The following is a 17914-nucleotide window of genomic DNA, read 5'->3' as shown; positions in this document are numbered from 1 at the left end:
GCCAAATCACTGGACCTCTGTCAGGAATCTGTGGAATTTCAATGTTCTACTGCGGTGGAATACACTTTCCTTTATACAAGGAACATGCAAAGATAAATTCAGCATTTGGTGAATTATTTCATTCAACAAAAAGTGGGAAACAGCTGACTGAGAATAAGAAAAAACCTTAATGCTTTTCATGGAAAAATCACAGAAACTCCTCACAAGTTTCAGGTTTTATTACAAACATGAGCGTACAATCCAAAAATACTACATAATTCAAGGTCATCTGATATTTTGAAATACCTTGTTTTTTCGCTGAGAAAGGTAACAAGACATTCAGCGTAGAAAATATATTTGTACAGCGGTCAAGAAAACAGACCTAACATATTTTATCTTTCATTTACTACAAAACAGTGACATACATACATACATACCAGATACAAAACAACACTCATATCTAAATGCATTTTATTTACAGTATACTTTCAACCCAAGAAAGACTTGACTGATGGGTGAAAATGGCACAGTCTGTCAGTAACTGACCAAATCTTAACAGAAAAGACTGGCTGGCTGTGAACGAGACTTTGGACCCTACTGAGACCCTGACAAGAGTGAAAACACGTGATTTCACTGACTTACAGTCAGTTTATGCCAGAACATTGGTTGGCTTTTACATACTGACTGACAATCGGAAAGCCTTATACTAATTCATCACATTCATAAATCCAGAAAGCTGTTCCCTCCAAACCGCCTTCGTTCCCTCCCCTTCACAGATCTGATAGGATTGGACTTGGAAGCCACAGCTCCACCACATTTGCTTACACCTATGAGTGGTATATTAGAAGATTGGTGCCATTGAAATTCCTTCCTGATTTACCCAATATAGATTTTTTTTATGTAATATGTAAGTGCGTGGGGCTAACAATGTCAGACAGGGAAAAATGGCGGACAAAAATGGGCAGTTTTGGTCCCAAAACGTCATAGCTAATTTAATGTGAAACAATTAAACTACCACACATTTGGAACCACACAACTTTTCATTATAACCAAGAAGTTTCACGGTTGAAATTGCAGTATCTATACAGTTCGAAATTTTTAATCTAAGCTAGCAATATTTGTCAGACTGGCGAGCCAGTAAAGCAAACAAAACAAACAGCTGCCTGGCAACATGCTCCATAGGTTTGCATGAAGGAACTATTTGAGTCTCCATGAGCATTAGCCAATAAGAGAATTGACCCCTTCATTGGCTCCATTCTTCTAATATACAACTCTGCACCTACCCAGTCCTATCTGATCTGTGAACGGGGAGTGAACGAGGGCAGATTGGAGGGAACAACGTTCTAGAATTAAACATGTGTTTCATTTGTGACGATAGCCTTCTAGGTGAGTGATGTCATTTTAAGTGCTCCCTCCCCTGTGGCCCTGTAGGCCTGTCTTTATAGTCCATGCAAGTTGGAGCTTATGATGTCCATGAAGGTGGCCTCAATGCGGTAGCACAGTTGCACGTCTGGGTCGGCCCCTCCCAGCTCCTCTGCTGCCCTCTGGGGCAGGCTCAGTTTGGATCCCCCTCCAGATACCAACAATTCCTGGGGCTTCTCCTTCAGGTACTGCAGTCCTGAGGTAGGGGGAGGGAGAGGACAGGGCCGGTTAGACCACAGGAGAGACACCAACACTGATACACCATTCAGAAATGACATAATAATAATCATAATAATCTCAATCTCATCACTTACTGGCAATGAGTGGGTCGATGTCCCTGGCCTTGGTGGCGACGTCTGAGGCACACACCTGGCCCACCTGGACAAGCAGGGCAGCGACATCATCATAGAGAGGTGGGAAGGCCTGGCAGAAGGCCACCAGGCATGGCAGTGTGGGCATGAAGAAGGAGAAACGCTTGGCACGGGTCAGCACTGAAACAAACACACACACACAGAGATCCATGTCACAAGAGCAGCTGAAGACTTCACATGGTTGGCAGATGGTAGAAAAAAAGCCTGTCACATAAGCTATGACACAGTGCTGCACTAACAGATACCCACCAGAAGATGGCAGTAAGATATCAAAGGATAGAGAGTGGGAGTGGCCAGACACAATAAAGAGGGACACCATAAAGAAGGAAATGATAAGGAAGGGAGAAAGTGAGGGCAAACAGGGAGGCGGGAGGAGGAGGAGAGAGAGAAATGAAACAACCCCCCCCCCCCTCAAAAAAAAAAAAGAGACAGAGAAAGAAAGAGAAGAGAAACATGGCGGTGGAGGAGTTAAGTGCTAACCTGTGAGCAGGGTGCCCATGACACTGACAGCCAGGCGAGCCACACTGAGGGACTTGGGCAGGGCATACTGGGTACACAGGTGAGATAGCAGCTGGATGGCAAAGATCTGTGGGGAGAATACACACACACACACACACACACACATACACACACACACACACACTGGTTAATGCCCATCCAAAGCAGAGAGAAGAGACATTGGCACAGGGATAGTGTAGCTCGTGGCTCCAGGCGAGGAGGGTGTGGGGGCCTCACCTGCTTTTCCAGCTGGGGCTGGGCCAGCAGCTCTGGGATGAAGTCCAGGCAGATATGGATGGAGGGGATGCCTGCCACAGTCAGGGGCAACAGAGCTTGAGGGTAACCCTGACAGAGGGAGAGAAGGGGGGTGGTGAAGGGAAAGAAAGAAGGAAAAGGAGGGGAGGTAAGAAGAGAGGCAAGGTATGACAGGAAAGGAGAAATGGAAGGAGGGAAACAAGCGGAAATTTTAAAAAGAGGCAAAAGAGAAGAAATAGGGATTTAAAAAAAAAAAAAGGGAGCAGAGGATAAGAGAGAGATTTAACTGTCGTCTTTTAATATAAACACAGACAAGTGCGTGTGCACGCATGCACGCCAGCTTGTGTAAGCAGCATGGATCCAGGCTGGATTACTGCAGCAGAGAGTCAGGATTGTGTTGATGAAGTCCAACATATGGCAGCCTCCTACTTTTGGGAATGCTGCAGTAATTCAGGCTGCAAGCAGCTCATCCCTCCTCACCACTCACTGTTCTGACACAGGCCTACAGCACCGCGGGGGTTCAAACACTTCATGTCCTTGTTTTGTCCTTTTGACCTTAAACTGTAAATACTGTACAGCACATTAATCTTAGCCTTCAGGGCCGTATTGCACAGCATCAATATCACCGAATCTGACAGGATTCACTATTACAGGAGAAAAACCGCCCACAGCTCAATATAGAATCTATAACTGGCTTTTTGGAATGACAAGTAAAACAAAATGATACATTATCAAAGAGTGTGTTACCTGGAAGTGCACCAGTTTGGCGATGTTGGGGTCAGCTATGAACATCTGGTGCAGGAGACAGCAGATGAGACACTGTACCTCCCTCAGGTCACTGAGCAGCCCCCCCTCTGGCTCTCCCTCGCCCTCCGCCCTCCTCGCCCATGGGCCCTCTCTCTCCTGTTTGAGTGGACCAGTTGGGCCCCTCATGCTTCTCAGCAGGCTCTCAGTGACGCCCCCTGGCTGCTGCTCCTCTGAGGTGGGCAGACACACCTCTAACAGGATCTGGACCGCAGCGCTGTCCTGGGATCAGAGAGAAACAGAGTAGGAAGCATGTTAAGAGCTTAGAACCAAACTGAGTATGATCTTAACATACTGTGACCTTGATTGTGTGTGCACACAAGCGCATGTGTGTGTGTGCGTGTTGTACCTGAGCAGACAGCAGGGCGTTCTTCAGCTCCTCTCGTGTGACTTCGGGGGTGTCTGGCTGTCCTGACAGGCCAAGGTTAGAGATGGTCTGGCTCTGCCTGTCAAAGTCTGCTGTCTCCTTCAGGTGGGAGTTCAGGTAGGCCTTGGAGGCCAGTAAGTACCCATTCAACATGTGTAGGATGATGTCCATCAAAGGGGGACACCTGGGTCAAAACACACACGCGCACACAAACAGACACACACAGACGCGCACACACACACACACACACTTAGTGATTTCACTAGGCAGAGAGGAAAACACCTCTGACAAATACTGTGGTAAGGTCATTATTTATAAATGCATTTTCATTTGATCGATATGATTGACAATACACATGTTGAAATTCCATCCTGTTGTCCTGCCCTCAACAATGGCAGAAATAACATGCAAGAATAAGTCCACCTAAATGCACGGTGGCTGTGTACCTGTAGACTCTCTGGTCACAGCGCAGCACGATAAGGGGGTCCACCATCAGGTCATTCTGACTGTACCTCTGCTGGCGGAGGATCTTCACTGAGGGCTGCAGCGCGTTCACAGTCATCACCCACAGCCTGTCACAGGGAACAGAGAACCATTACTACCCTCATACAGTACATACTGGGCCTACACAAGTCATAGGGAACATACAACAACAACAACAACAACATGTAGCCCCTGTGTCAAATAATGTCAGTGCTGTTCAAACATAACTGGGCATGTGCTGGAATGATGCATTCAAATCAACCTGCGTCAGGAAGCGATGGAGGGTCCTAAAGGGTTTATACAAAGTTTTTTTTCTTATTCAGTTCCATTGGATTAAATGCCACCTGGCAGGTGCAAACAGGTTTAAGAAGGTAAGTCACAATGTCACCTGCGGCTAGTATAAAGGGTCTATATTTGATGAGTTGTTACTAGATATATATTGCAATGCTATTTTGTGCTTATTATACCTGCTCAATTTGTATTTTACACAAAAAGGTGCCAATCAAGCCACAATCTCTACTTTGAGACAGAATCAGCTGTAAGCACCAGTTTCCACCCAGAGCTGTGTTCCCTCCTGCAGACTGCTGACATTAATCAATGGGTTTCTGAGAGGCCGACACACAGGCACTGCTCCCAGATTCATCACTCCTTTCTCCCCTTGGGCCACCGCACCATTCAATACCAGGAGTGGGGGAGGAGGCAACAATCCATTACACTTCCCCCCTGGAGTGTGCACCCTTATCCTGCCCTGAGCTGTCCTTCTGACAGAGCTCTCTCTCTCTCTCTCTCTGTGTGTTGTGTGTGTGTGAGAGATCGATCGGACGCCTGTTCTGGTGTTGGCTTTTTTTGTTGTTGTTATGCTCCTGGGAACCTTGAGGTCAGTGGGGGTCACTCTCCTATCATGACCTGACCCAGTACCTCTGAACCATTCCTATTAGGGCTGCTGAACAGAGAGGCTGCAGGCAAACAGTACAGTAGTGTTTCCCCTACCATTACGTAGTGGGGGGGTGGGCCCCCAGCCTAGCTGTCCCCTGCCTAAAACCTTAAGGAATATGACAACGATTGGTTTGAATTGAAAAGACCCTGAATGTTTCTTTCAGGGCCTAAGAAAATGAATCTAGGTGAAACACTAGTGAAGCAACAGTGGATCAAATGAACCTGCTGTGTGCTGACCTGCGGGGCATGACGGTGTTGAGCACCATCCACAGCTTGTTGAGAGACTGGGGGATGCGGCGGGGGACCCCTGGCTCCAGCAGCAGGCCCATGCTGGCCGTCAGGGGCTCTGCATAAGGGATCAGGTCACCAGCCGCCAGCAGGGTCAGGTGCTCCAGGATCCGCATGAGTCTGGGCCCACTGGATGGAACCTTCTGGAAGGCTGGAGAGAGAGAGAAAAGAAGGGGGAGAGCACAGGGAGTACAGTCTTAGTAGTCAAATCAAATCAAGCACATTTCATACACAAAAGGTAACACAATGCCCTCTTTCCTTTTTTTGATATGGAGACAATATCAGAGGGGCTTGCTTTCACCTGTCCAGTTATTTCAGATCAGTGTGCATAAAGGGAGTGGAAACCACGGGTTGTAGAGAGAACACGGAGGGAGAGGATGGGAGAGAGTCCACAATCCTCTCTCCTCTCACACTGGGGCTGAGTCATACATTTAAAAGATCAAGCTCCACAACAACAGATAACTGTTTAATATCACAGGGACAAAAGCACTGCTAGCATCCCTCCGACAAGCCTCTGTAACGTAGAAGCCTCTCTCTCTCTCCGTGTCCACTGTAATCCAGGAGACGGTCGCCCCTGGGCCTTTCTCCCTTTCTATAAACAGCTATTCATCTCAGTGGCACTGCACACAATTTAAATCACTTACATAAGCAGGCCAAAAAAGCTCCAGGTTACAATTTTCATTTTGATTTTACAAAGAACATGTCTCTCTTTTATATTCAGCAGAGAATGTTGGATTAAATCATGTCTAGATTTCCATAATGTAGTTTTACAGATTAGATTAGCTGTGCCTGGGAGCGTAGGGCTGATTCACAGACAGAGAGAACGTGTTTAGTCCCGTTCTATCAGGGGCTCTATCGCACAATTAGAGGGTAATAGCAGCCTAATCCCCCAGACACTGGAGCCCTGCAGGATTATAGCAGACTGACTTTACATAGGGACCAGTGCAGTGGAGTGGAACAGCCCGGCTAAAGCTCTGGATCTCTTGTTATACAGAACGACCTTGTGTGTATGTTACCTCTCTAACTCTAGAACCAGCCATTCCCAATTCCACACATCAGACTCTTCCCTTGCCTCTCGCCACAGGCTGATTCCCTTTACCTAATTCCCATCAGCTGTTAACTCCCCATTCCCCATTAACTCTCAACTCCCTATCGCCCCCCCCCCCCCCCCCCCATCTGCTTTCCTCACTCCCCAACCCCCCTCTCTGTCTCATCTCCCCCCTCCTCCCCTCCCCCCTCCTCCCCCCTCCCCTCACCCTCGTGGAGCTGTTTCTGGGAGTATCTGCAGGTGTTGCTGGTGAGGAGCATCCTCCTGAGCAGGGGCAGGGTGCCCGTCACCTCCTCCTCACACACCCAGTCCTCCACCATGCACAGGTGGGGGTAGTTGGTGGCCAGGAGACGCAGCAGGGCAGAGTGCAGGCCTGAGGAGAGGCCAAGGTGGTTCACAGTGAGACAAACGGGGCACATCTGGTCTGTCCAATGATGAGGTATAATAAGGTAATAAATGACAGTTACAGCTGCAGTTGATCTTGAATGTATAAACGCATGATGATGACCTGGACACACATGCATGTTATTCTAGTTAGCGAGGCTGAGCAAGCCAAGCCCAGAGTCTCACCTCCCAGCTCTTGCTGTAGTCCCTGGGCCTGGGTGATGAGGTACTTGATGGGGATCTGGTCCATGAGGGTGGCAGAGTAGGACTTGGGCTTCCTCTGCATCAGGGCTGAGGAGAGACAGGACTCAGATCAGGATGGGAGAGAGTGGTTTCATCTGTTATGAGCCCTGTGCGAGTGCTTCCAGAGCCCTGGCCATTTTTCCTTGACATAGGGGTCATTAACACTGGTGAGCACTTAAATAAACACAGCAATTAAGGAGAGACCGGAGAGGATATGCATAAACACCTATGTAAATGAGGACTAATGAAGGACAGGAGGACCTCTTATCATTCCAGAAAACACTGACTGTGCTCTGCAGTAACCTACAGCCGTCCTAGGTAGCCAACACACCTCCACACACCACACTGTTCCACTGACAATGAATGGAGGACTGAGAAAAACCCAATAGTTGATGTGGGTGAATCACCCGCAGCAACAGAGAGTTGTCCAACCGCTTAACAGAGGACAAAACCTGTCTTTCTCTGCCCCTCTGACACTGTCTCAAACACGACATACCTTCCTCAATGGAGGACAAGACAAAGGGAGCCTAAGAGGAGGAGGAGGAGGAAGAAGAGGGGGCAGAAACAACCAACAGAGTGGCAGAGCAAGTAGTGTGTGTGAATGGGGCTGATTGTGGTGGTGTACAGTACATACTACATTACCCAGGGTCTTTGTGCTGGCCAGGAGAGCCTCCTCATAGGACAGGATGTAGTAGAGGATGAGGAGCTGTGTGGTGATGCTGTATCTGGAGCGTCCTCGCCCGCCCTCTACCTGCCACAGAAGAGAGGGTGACCAGAAGAGGTCAGGGACTGGTCACAGCTGAACTGCAGGGTGTATTATGTACAGGCTGACAACAAATAGCTCTCTCGCAGGACAACCAAGGCGGAATAAGTGGGTGAAGTGGATGGAGCACAGCATTGCTGATGTATAACATAGTGTGTTTCATTACTCCAGCTGCTGTAGACAGCGGAATAGACTGAGAGACCATAATGACATTAAAAGCAATTTACTCTGAATGACCCCTGAACATAAGGAATGGATAGATTAGTTGAAACAGACCCACTCTCCCTCATTTGACCTTTGACTTTTTTCATGGTGGTTTTATATCACTAACTTACCAATTCCCACCTTTCAGCAATTTAATTGTAATAATAATTTTTTTAGTAGCAGACCATTCATGCTGTATACTTCATTACCCTTATTGCACTATTGACCCCGCCCCACACACACTTATTAGACACTGAAAATACATGCATCAACACCAAATCAATCAATTGTATGAGGCATTTTGCCGTTAACAAGCCCACTCACCCCTGCTGATTCCTGGAAGACATTAACAATCTCCTGTTCAGTGATAGGCTGGTTGGTGGCCTCGGGGTTAGCCTTGGAGGCCGGGGTGAGAATGGAGTTGATGTAGACGTCTATGAGGGGCAGCAGCTGGGTGTGTAGAGGGGTGGACGTCTCACACAGCTGTCTGTAGATCCAGTCCTACAACAACAACAACATGGACAATCAGTGGTTTTAGCACATTCATGGAGAAACATCCGTCTTTGTCTGCCTTTGTTTGGGGGGGTACTTCAGGCACTGGGAGACAAATCCCCCTCAGCAGTTGCTTTAGATCTTCAATCAATTATCTGTGCTCAGAGAGTGTGCAAAACAACCCATACTGTAGCTATCTCACTTTATGGAATTCACAATAGTGATCACCATTAAGCCTGGTTCACTGTGAATAGCCAGTAGATGGAGCCATGAACATGGAAGGCACTGGGCATTAGGACTATAAAATAGGGAAACTACCATAGAATGTGGAGCGGCTTACCTTGATGGAGACCTTGTGTTTGGTGAAGGCCCTGCTGCGGAGCAGCTGCTGGATGCAGTGGATGGGCAGGAAGCCCGTGATGTTGCCACTCAGGTTGTTGGTGACGGCCACCCTCACCGCGTGGGCTGTGACCACCTGAAGCACAGATCATATCAACACAACCGGCCAATAAAGCACAAAGAGGAAACGCGGAATTACATTGAAATATCGACTTATTCCCAACTAAGGACAAAGGCCGGTGTACCTGCTCAGTGAAGATCTCCTGGGTGAAGATGGTCTTCATTTTGCTCAGAGAGCTGGGCTTAATGGCAATCTGGAAGGGGGGAGAAAGATGCCATTTACAGACAGATGGAGAGAGATCAGCAATGATATCTTGAGGAGGCGCTTTTACTGCAGAAACAAGCTATCAACATCCTGAGGGAAAAAAAAAAACAGGCTTTTTTTTTTAAGTCCCCTCTTTTCATATTTGATAAAAGACATTTCATGACAACATTGAAACACAGCCAAGGGCTGAAAAAAAAGTAGGCCCTTAATCAAATCACCTCTTTAAATGAAAAATACACCGTAACAAAATGTAACTCGACAGAACTGGCTGAGTGTGTTGGCGGGTGGTGTATGGCTCCTGCATAGCAGCAGAGGAGTGACTACAGCCGCTGGCCAGCCAGACTGAGGTATTGATCCCTGCCTCCCTCCACCTTACCTTCATCCCCAAAGTGGAGCAGACCAGCTCGATGATGGCGCTGAGCTGGTTGCTATGGAAATACATGGCAACCAGTAATAGCATCTCTCCAAAGGAAGCGGATACGCCCGCAGCACTGTATGAGATTGGAGGGGGGGGCACAAGAGACAAGAGGAGAGAGAGAGATTTAAAACACCAGCTTACAATGCATCTTAGAGGATGGCACTTTAATAAACTGATTATGCCAGCCATATTACCCACCCCCTCCTCCTGTGGCCCAGTGTCCCCTTCACGGCCTCCGCCAACACTCATTTACCTCCCCACTGATGGGCCCACAGCCCCAGATTTATGGAGCATCGTTGCACCCCACACAGACACACACTCTCACACGCACACACGGGGACAAGGGGAGCTGGGCTGCTGCAGTGATAAATCACAGTCGATGAAGGCCTTATTAAATTTAAAAAAGCCTGTCAGAGCCTCCCGGGTTTAAACCCCCCCCCCCCCCTCTCCAGCCCCCTCAGCCCTGCGTCACTGCTCTGTTTGTTTGGAGAGGAGCGCTGTATCGCCCCAGCCTCCCCCTATGAGAGACGACGATACAGGAAGCACAAAGTGGAAACTGGGCTATGAACACACTCTGTGCACTCCTGCTTTGTCAGGCAGCATTAAAACACTGTGTCCAGTTAACTGGAGGACAATCACTACAGACCAAACAAGGAGCGACTCCTTCACGCCTGAAATGTCCAGCACTGACGGTTATATTTTATTTTCATCAGTTGTACAACGGTCATAGTATGGGGTAAATATAAAATATTCTACAATTCCTCAGTTCTAGATGATAACATCAGCGATTATTAGAATACTAGTACAATTTCCATCATTATATGGCAATAATAAGGACAGGCAATCATCACCTCTCAAAGTACTCCTCCTCTTTGATCATCCAGCTGAGCCACATCACCATCAGCTGCTCCTGCTCCGGGGTGCTGGTGAGACATGCACACACAGGGAGGAGAGCTCATTCACTTACAACACAATATCATACACTCAGATACACAAAGACACTGATCAGCGCTATGGCAGGAAAACAACCCATGAGACCACCTGCTGCTTGAATGGGGCTGAGAGACGAGCTGAAATCTGCCTGCCATCTGTTTAGAGGGGGATAGAGTGGGACTTCTCTAGTGGTGTCTGAGGTTAGCGGAGAGAAGAGGCTCCTGCCCTACCTGACGAGGGTGGGGAAGGCCAGCAGTTTGCAGAAGGACAGGGAGACGAAGCGCACCCCAGCAGGAGTGGCCGGGGGTCTGCTGGTCATCAGCTGGAGGAGCTGCTCAGCCTCCTCATCGGTGGGCCTGAGGGGACAGAGATCTATTATTTCAAGGCAGTGACCACCAGGATCTCACATAAACACACACAGGCACCTCACACACACACATTCGCACCTGAGCCAGTGTTAATTTTGTCACCCTTTTTTAGATTTAGTCTAAGTCATATTTTTGTCTTTTGAATTCTGATTTAGTCTACTGTGGTTATTGTCAAAATGACGACAACTATGAAAACTGTTTTAGTCGACTTAATGTCATTTCATTTTAGTCACATTACATTCGTATTGCCTCATTAACCCATAGTCAACATAAATCACTGTTTCCATGCGCAAACAGATGTCTTACTAACATATCACTTTATCACATTATTCTCTTTCAACACCCAAATTAGCAGAACAACTCATTACTCTGGAGCAGATAAAACAGATACATAAGCGGCATTGCAGATAAATGGCAGTAGGCCTAATCATGCATGCATGCATAAACAAGCTCTGCGTTTGAGAGGATCAGCCTCAGCAAGGCGCTGCGCAGGTTCGCTGAAAATCGGTGCTTATTTCTTCACCGCAGGTGATTTGTAGATCAGTGATTCTGTGCAGCGCATTGCTCAAACCAATCTCCCCTGTCAAACCAGAAGATTCACTAACAGTCTTTAGATTCTATTCTATAGGTCCTTGGGTGCAAAAGCTTTCTTCTCATGTTGCATTCAACATGCATTTTCTGCCGGTACAGTAGCAAGCGCACGCCTGTTTGCATCAATGATTAGTTTTCTCCAGTTTGCCGGGCAGAGATGGGGTGGTCATGACTTGCAAATGACCTGGGCATGGTATTCATTTTCCACCAACAACAACATTGCAACGAGAAAGTCTTACAATTCTAATGCTAATGTCATGCATGCTTTTGATTGGATCAAGCAAAAACGCCTCCATCTCTCCACAAACTCGTCAATTTAGTCCGATCTTAGTCATCTTGTCACGTTTTAGTCAACCAAAATGAAAACAATATTTTCGTTTAGTTAATAGTTTTATCTAGTCAGTTATCATATCATCAATAGGTGTTATTTTCGCAATTAACTTCATTGACGAAATTAACACTGGTGCACGCACAACACCTCATCACTAAACACACACTGAACATAATCAGACACACGGTCTCTCTTACCTGAGGCCTGCGATGCCCATGAGTGCACAGTAGAGCCTGAGCAGTGCACTGGCCTTAACCACGTGCTCCTCTCTCAGTCCTGAGTACCCAGAGCTGCTCTCCGTGTCGCTCTCGCTGTCGTTGGGCACGTGGGTGCTGCGTGAGCGAGGCAAGATGGCCACCAGCTCCAATAGTAGCTGCCTGCGCATCTGCCACAGCACTGAGCTGCTCTCACGCTTACGCTAGGGACAGAGAAGGAGGGAGTGAGTGTGTGAGACAGAAGTGAATATGAGTGTCTCTGTGCAGGAGACGTAGGTGTGTGAGAATCTCATTGGAGGCGGTGATCTTACCTGTTGGCCGTTGCGGATGAACATGCTGAACCAGGTGCGAACTTTGCCGTTGGTGCCCAGCAGCAGGCCGCTGACATAGGACACCAATGGGCTGACAGCATCATCAGCTGTGTCAGGCTTATAGTCCAGAGTCAGAGCTACACCCAGACCAGGCAGGTGACACTCCTCCACCTGGGGAAATGCACAGGGGAGAGAGAAAATGGCTGGTTAACAAAGTGAGCCAACAGTAGGACACAGTGTTAGTGGTGATCGCCTCCCTGGTGGGGTTGACTGACTCACCACATTACTAGTGTTTGTGTGGTTTTGCCTGGCTGGGAGGAGTGGTAAAGTAAGGTAGACGGACTGACCACCATGGCTCTGATGTTGAGGGCCTGAGAGGGGTTCATCTGACACAGCTGCCTCAGGGCTTCTGTCCTGCGTCGCCCACCCATGCTCTCCTCATCTTGACGTTCGCCGTTCTTTATGAGACCCCTGCAAACTGAAAGAAAGATGCCATTAAAATACATCTAACGAATAATCATTAGTGAAAATTGTGTTGTCAGAACCTTAACAAAGCCAAATCAAATTTCTCACAAATAATCTGTTGAGAAATAATGGGATGTGGTTGAAGATATTTAACATTTTGTGGGAAATGTACTTGTACAATTTGGGGATTTTACTTCATTACTATCAATACTTGTGTTATCCAGAGGCCAGAGGCTTTCCTTCTCTTTGATTGTTTCACCTTACATGTCAGTACATTAGGTTACCAATATCATAGTCGACCAAGTGCTTAGATAAATTCACTGAAACGTAGAAAGATAATTCATTTATTTGGCTGTAAATAAGATTTAACAGCTATCAAAAGCCTGCATTTTAGAAGCCACATCTCATATTGCCTGTTCTTCACTGCAGTTGACAGTTTAAAAGGCAAAATGGTCGGTTTATGGTCGGCTGAGACTATGACATGCAATTATATTACTGTAGCTTCCATCTCCGCTACTTATGGGGAATTGCATGTGCCATAAAGAGGCAAGTGAGTTAGTTACCAGTTCATGTTAGACGCGATCACATTTGATGCCTCTAGACTGGCCTATTCCCACCATTTCACCCTTAAATTGATTGATTTCCCTCAGCTTCAATAAAATAAGCCATTCCAATAACAAGCCATGAGGATTTACTAATGTTCAGTGCTATGTAGTGCTGCATGCTGCTTCCTCCTCAAGCTTCACGCAAATAAGCTATTGACTCAGCTCTGACCTCACAGTGATAAGGAGGCACCAGAGGCAGCAAGCATTCCATTTGCTCATAATGTGTCTTTCAAAGCAGGGACCACACTCTCTCCCTACCAGCAAGAGAATCATATTCATCTATCTATTACAGAAGAATATATTTACTTCTGGGGCAGAACGATGGTTAGAATTATAGGGGGAATATCTAATTGGGTTGTAAAAACATGAAATAGCAAATCAATAATACTCTGCCTGGAATTACAATTACAAACATAGATTCTTCCATTAGATTAAGTATATTCATTCCCTCTACAGGATCAGCTTACCAAGCACATGTACAGCTCAATAGGAGCAGTTCATTTACAATTTTGTATTAGCACTGGCATAACCTTCTTGAGGCCAGGCTTTCCTAGTCCTGAAAGCCAGGAGAAAACTGTTGCAGAAAGTATCTACAAAGGGGTGGAAACCCGTTTGAAATGAGTGATGCCTCGCCACACGTCAGACCATTTAAATAACTTACCTAATGCCTTCATCAGCTAGATTTTGTGTATAGAGCACAGTTCTGGCAAAATAGTCTGCCTGGTCGGAAAAGAGTCAAGACGACGCATATAACAACAAGCTTCTATGGGCATGTAAGGGAGGGTTCTTGGAATGTAACATCCAATGAAATCACGAGCACGTTCTAACCCTAACCCTCCAAAAGAGGCATGAGAACAACACGATTTGGCGGTATGGCTGAGAGAGTGTACTGGGCATAATAAGAAATGTTTGGGCAACACTTTGTAACAGCCCAAACATGTGGAACTCTACCTTCATTGAAGCTGTCAGGGACGTTGGCAACCAGTAGGCACAGGAACCAGTCCCCATTGCGCACATGCAGCAAAGCTTCTGCCACGTCTATGATGGGCAGCAATGAGGGCAGCTCTGAGGAAAAGGGGGGAAAACACCATTATATTGTAGAGAGCTGCATCATCAAAATAGCCTTCCATGTTGCGAAACTTTAGTCATCTATTGTCACTTACAAATCCAAGAAACAGTTGTGTCTCTAAAACGTACTCTCAATTAGGTTTCAGAGGACAATTGAAAACTGGATAAGATGTTACATTTTCGTGTATTGAGGTATTTTCTGTAGCAATGTGTGTACCTGCTTGTAGGATACAGAGAACATCGGCAACCTCCTCCAAGTAGACAGGGCTCTCAAAGAGCTCTGAGGACTTCAAGAAAAACTCTCCATTGGAGTCAGCAACCTGAAAGGCATACGGCAAGACGTGTCAATTAAATGATCTCAAATTCAATCTGGGTGCTCACAAAGATAAAAGCAAGCACTATGCACGACAGGGTGTTACCTTGTTCATTATGGCCAGCAGTTCACTGAGGGCCAGCCTGAGTCTCCTGAGGGGGTCACTGTGCTCAAACTCCAGGGTCAGGCCATGCTGCAGCTGAGACACCAGAATGCTCTCCCCATTAGAACCTCCAGCCTTGTGTCTGCCAGGGAGAACACAACTGTCAACCTCTACCTATCAAACTCAATACTAACTTAAATCTTTAGGAGAAATGGCAAGACGGTGTCCTTACAAAAAAGCTAAAAGATAAAGTTGTGTTACTTGGTCTAAAAAGCTACGTTGAATCAGTGTCTCTGAGTTGAGTATTTATAAGTAGACGGTGTAGATCACTAATGAGTTAGCCTTATTTACAGTCTCAGAGTGTGCAGGTTTCTTTAATGAGCTTACCTGAGCTGCTGCTCCTTCCTGGCATCCTGCTCCAGAGCGTGGAAATCAACAGACAGGAGCGCTACGATGGAGTTCACAGCCTCCACCCCAGAGAGCAGCCGGAGGATGAGCTTCTTGTCCTGAGCCCAGGCTTCGCTCTGGTCGGCTGGGGCACACAGAGCCATTCGCACAAGGCATGGCAGAAGCAGCCTGAGCTCTGGGTCACTCAGGGCAGCCAGTCTCACCACATCCACTTTCTGCATGGCCTCAAAGGCATAGGGGCTGACAAACTGCAGCCCTGCACTCTCTGACATCTTTAGTAGTCTGGATTCAAACCTGAAAGAGACAGTAGAGTTGTCAGTTGTCCCCCTAACTAAGTTGAAAGCCGAGCAATTCTGTTGCTGCAGAGTCTGATCAGAGAATCATAGTGTAGGTATTTGCTTGTTGCAAAACTCTGGCAATTTGTTGCAAAACTCTGGCAACCCCAATAGGGTTGGAAGCCAGGGACAGAAACAGCTAAGGGTTGAACTCAAAAGCTTCCCAAAAGCTAGTCATAAGCCCTGAAATTGTTTATTTCCAACCTGAGGTTTTGCTACCAAGCCATCAGGCTGATGACTACTTAGCTACTTGCAAAGTAGCCAGATTTAGTTACTGTTACGATGTAACAGTAACTAAATTAGCTATATGCTGACTTCATTCAACAAGAAGTCCCTGGGTTCATGAGGAATGGGTTTAGCTAACAAATTAACACACTGTTGTGTTGTGTGACATGCCATGCTAGCTAGCAAGCTGGCCAATATTAGCTCAGACTGGCTAGCTAGCTAACTAGCAAGTCTATCGCTGGTTATAGTCTGTAACTTTAGTTCCTACAACTAATATCCTATCTTCTGAATATAGCTAGCTAAATCATATGTCATCTTCGGCGGAAACATTACACTTACCTTACTGCAGATGGTCTTTTGAGATGTTTCAATAGGAAACGGTAGCTACTTAGGCCTTCAGACCTCGGACTTGCTTAGCTTGCTACTCCAACCTGCCAGTGTGACTTGCATGCATTCGCTGTCTTTTCCGCTGAAGCTAACCTGCTAGCTCGCAGGCTCTGATAGCCCCATTCTACCGAAAATGTCTATTTACAGAGTATAACGATATGTACTGATTATTCTACATGTAATCACAATAATGTCTAAATTATGTCTCTTTGTGATTACAGTCGTAAGACAATATAAATATCGGACTATACAGGGAAGGTGTTAGCAGCTCGTTTAGCCACCACAGCTAGCTCACAGAGTGGAAGTTGCTAGTACAAGCTCCGCGTGCACTGTGCTCAGATTCTAGGCATTTTGCTCCGATGATGCTACGGCTCCTTCACTGACAGATAAACAAAGGCAAGGCAAGAATGAATGGGAATTGATTCAATAAGGGACACAATCACATACGATGATTATGTACTTTCTGGCTTACAAATAACTCATTAATACATGTAGTTAGATAATCATTTAATTAAAAAAATGTAGGTACTGTAGCGGTAGCTTGTTAGTGTTTAAATAGCCAATAATACATTTAAAGTTAATGTCAATAATTCTCACTGAGACCTCTTTTGGTCAGTCACATAACTGATCGGTCTTCCACCCTGGTTGGACACGAACAGGTTGTGCGGGATTTTGTTCCAGCCCACGCTTGCACACCTGATTAGTTGTATACGAATTGAAGTCTATAGTTGTAGAATCAGATGTGTGTGCTTGGCTAAAATAAAATGATGTATGTTGCACTTCTATTCCATGGTATACCCGTTTCCCAGGATTGAAGAGCACTGCTTTTTTCACTTGTTTATCAAATTAGACTACAACAATTGCATAATTAATATTTGCTTTATACTAAGCATGATTACACTAGTTGATATATTATTCAGCAGTCTTCATCATTATTAGATCCTGTTGGTTTACTCAAGACTGTATTTGGCAGAGATAATAGTGCCTGAGGTAAGGTTGTAAGAACTATATCCCAAAATGTATCTGCACATGCCTAACATGGCACTAGTCATATACAATAGAATCGAAATGTTCTGTTTTTATTGAATATCTAAATATATGCATCTACACCCAAGAGGTCCACATATATTATGAAAATGTTTCATTTCCACACTTGTGTATGAATGAGGTGTCAGAAGTAAGCAAGTAAAGAGAAATGACATTGGATTTTAAATAGTAAGTGATAGTACAATTTTAATTTCAACAGGGGAAGATACAGGACATTGATCTTCCTCTGTGAACAAACACTGCATATCAAATGGGCATCCATCCTATCCATCCCATCTATCTGGTTAAAGTTCATTTATACCACACATTTACTTTCACACAGAAGTAAAATGAGGTTGGTCTAAATGCACCCATAACCACAAAGAAATGGTGCTCAAAGACTGGACTTCAGAGCCAATAAGGGTTTATATTAGGGATAAGGAGAGGTATATGGGGATGTGTTGTAAATGACACTGCATGTCTGCCATAAAGATATGAACTGGTCTTGCTATATCCAAGCGATGCAAATAGTTCACTTTACTATTGATGTCCTTGTTGAATTGCACATCACAATCCCTCCCCAGCAATAAACACAAGCACAGGAGAAACAA

The 17914-nt window shown here is 46.0% G+C and overlaps 1 protein-coding gene across 1 annotated transcript; it reads right to left on the bottom strand.

Moving 5' to 3' along the window:
- Positions 1-203: 203 nt before the first annotated feature.
- ints2 (integrator complex subunit 2) lies at positions 204-16609 on the bottom strand. The gene is made up of 25 exons (XM_083685460.1): positions 16230-16609; positions 15310-15624; positions 14926-15064; positions 14724-14826; positions 14390-14503; positions 12716-12846; positions 12369-12539; positions 12040-12260; positions 10783-10908; positions 10471-10542; positions 9578-9692; positions 9122-9190; positions 8878-9012; positions 8370-8546; positions 7721-7829; positions 7022-7126; positions 6660-6824; positions 5353-5554; positions 4143-4268; positions 3679-3880; positions 3273-3551; positions 2508-2615; positions 2253-2358; positions 1716-1892; positions 204-1597 (listed from the first exon to the last, which is right to left on the bottom strand). The coding sequence occupies exons 2-25, from the start codon at positions 15600-15602 to the stop codon at positions 1419-1421; spliced, it is 3624 nt and encodes a 1207-aa protein (XP_083541586.1). The 5' UTR covers positions 15603-15624; positions 16230-16609; the 3' UTR covers positions 204-1418.
- Between the last annotated feature and the right edge of the window lie 1305 nt (positions 16610-17914).

Source organism: Argentina silus, assembly GCF_951799395.1.
Source record: "Argentina silus genome assembly, chromosome: 2".
NCBI classification, from domain to species: Eukaryota; Metazoa; Chordata; class Actinopteri; order Argentiniformes; family Argentinidae; genus Argentina; species Argentina silus.
This window is presented reverse-complemented; position numbering and strand designations above follow the sequence as displayed.

Bases quoted from the DNA above. Each gene is read 5' to 3' on its own strand.
- ints2 (XM_083685460.1), bottom strand. From the start codon at position 15,602: ATGTCAGAGAGTGCAGGGCTGCAGTTTGTCAGCCCCTATGCCTTTGAG. The intron at 15,065-15,309 runs GTAAGCTCATTA...TCTCCCTGGCAG, and splicing joins AGGAAGGAGCAGCAGCTCAG to ACACAAGGCTGGAGGTTCTA. The intron at 1,598-1,715 runs GTAAGTGATGAG...CCCCTACCTCAG, and splicing joins CATCGACCCACTCATTGCCA to GACTGCAGTACCTGAAGGAG.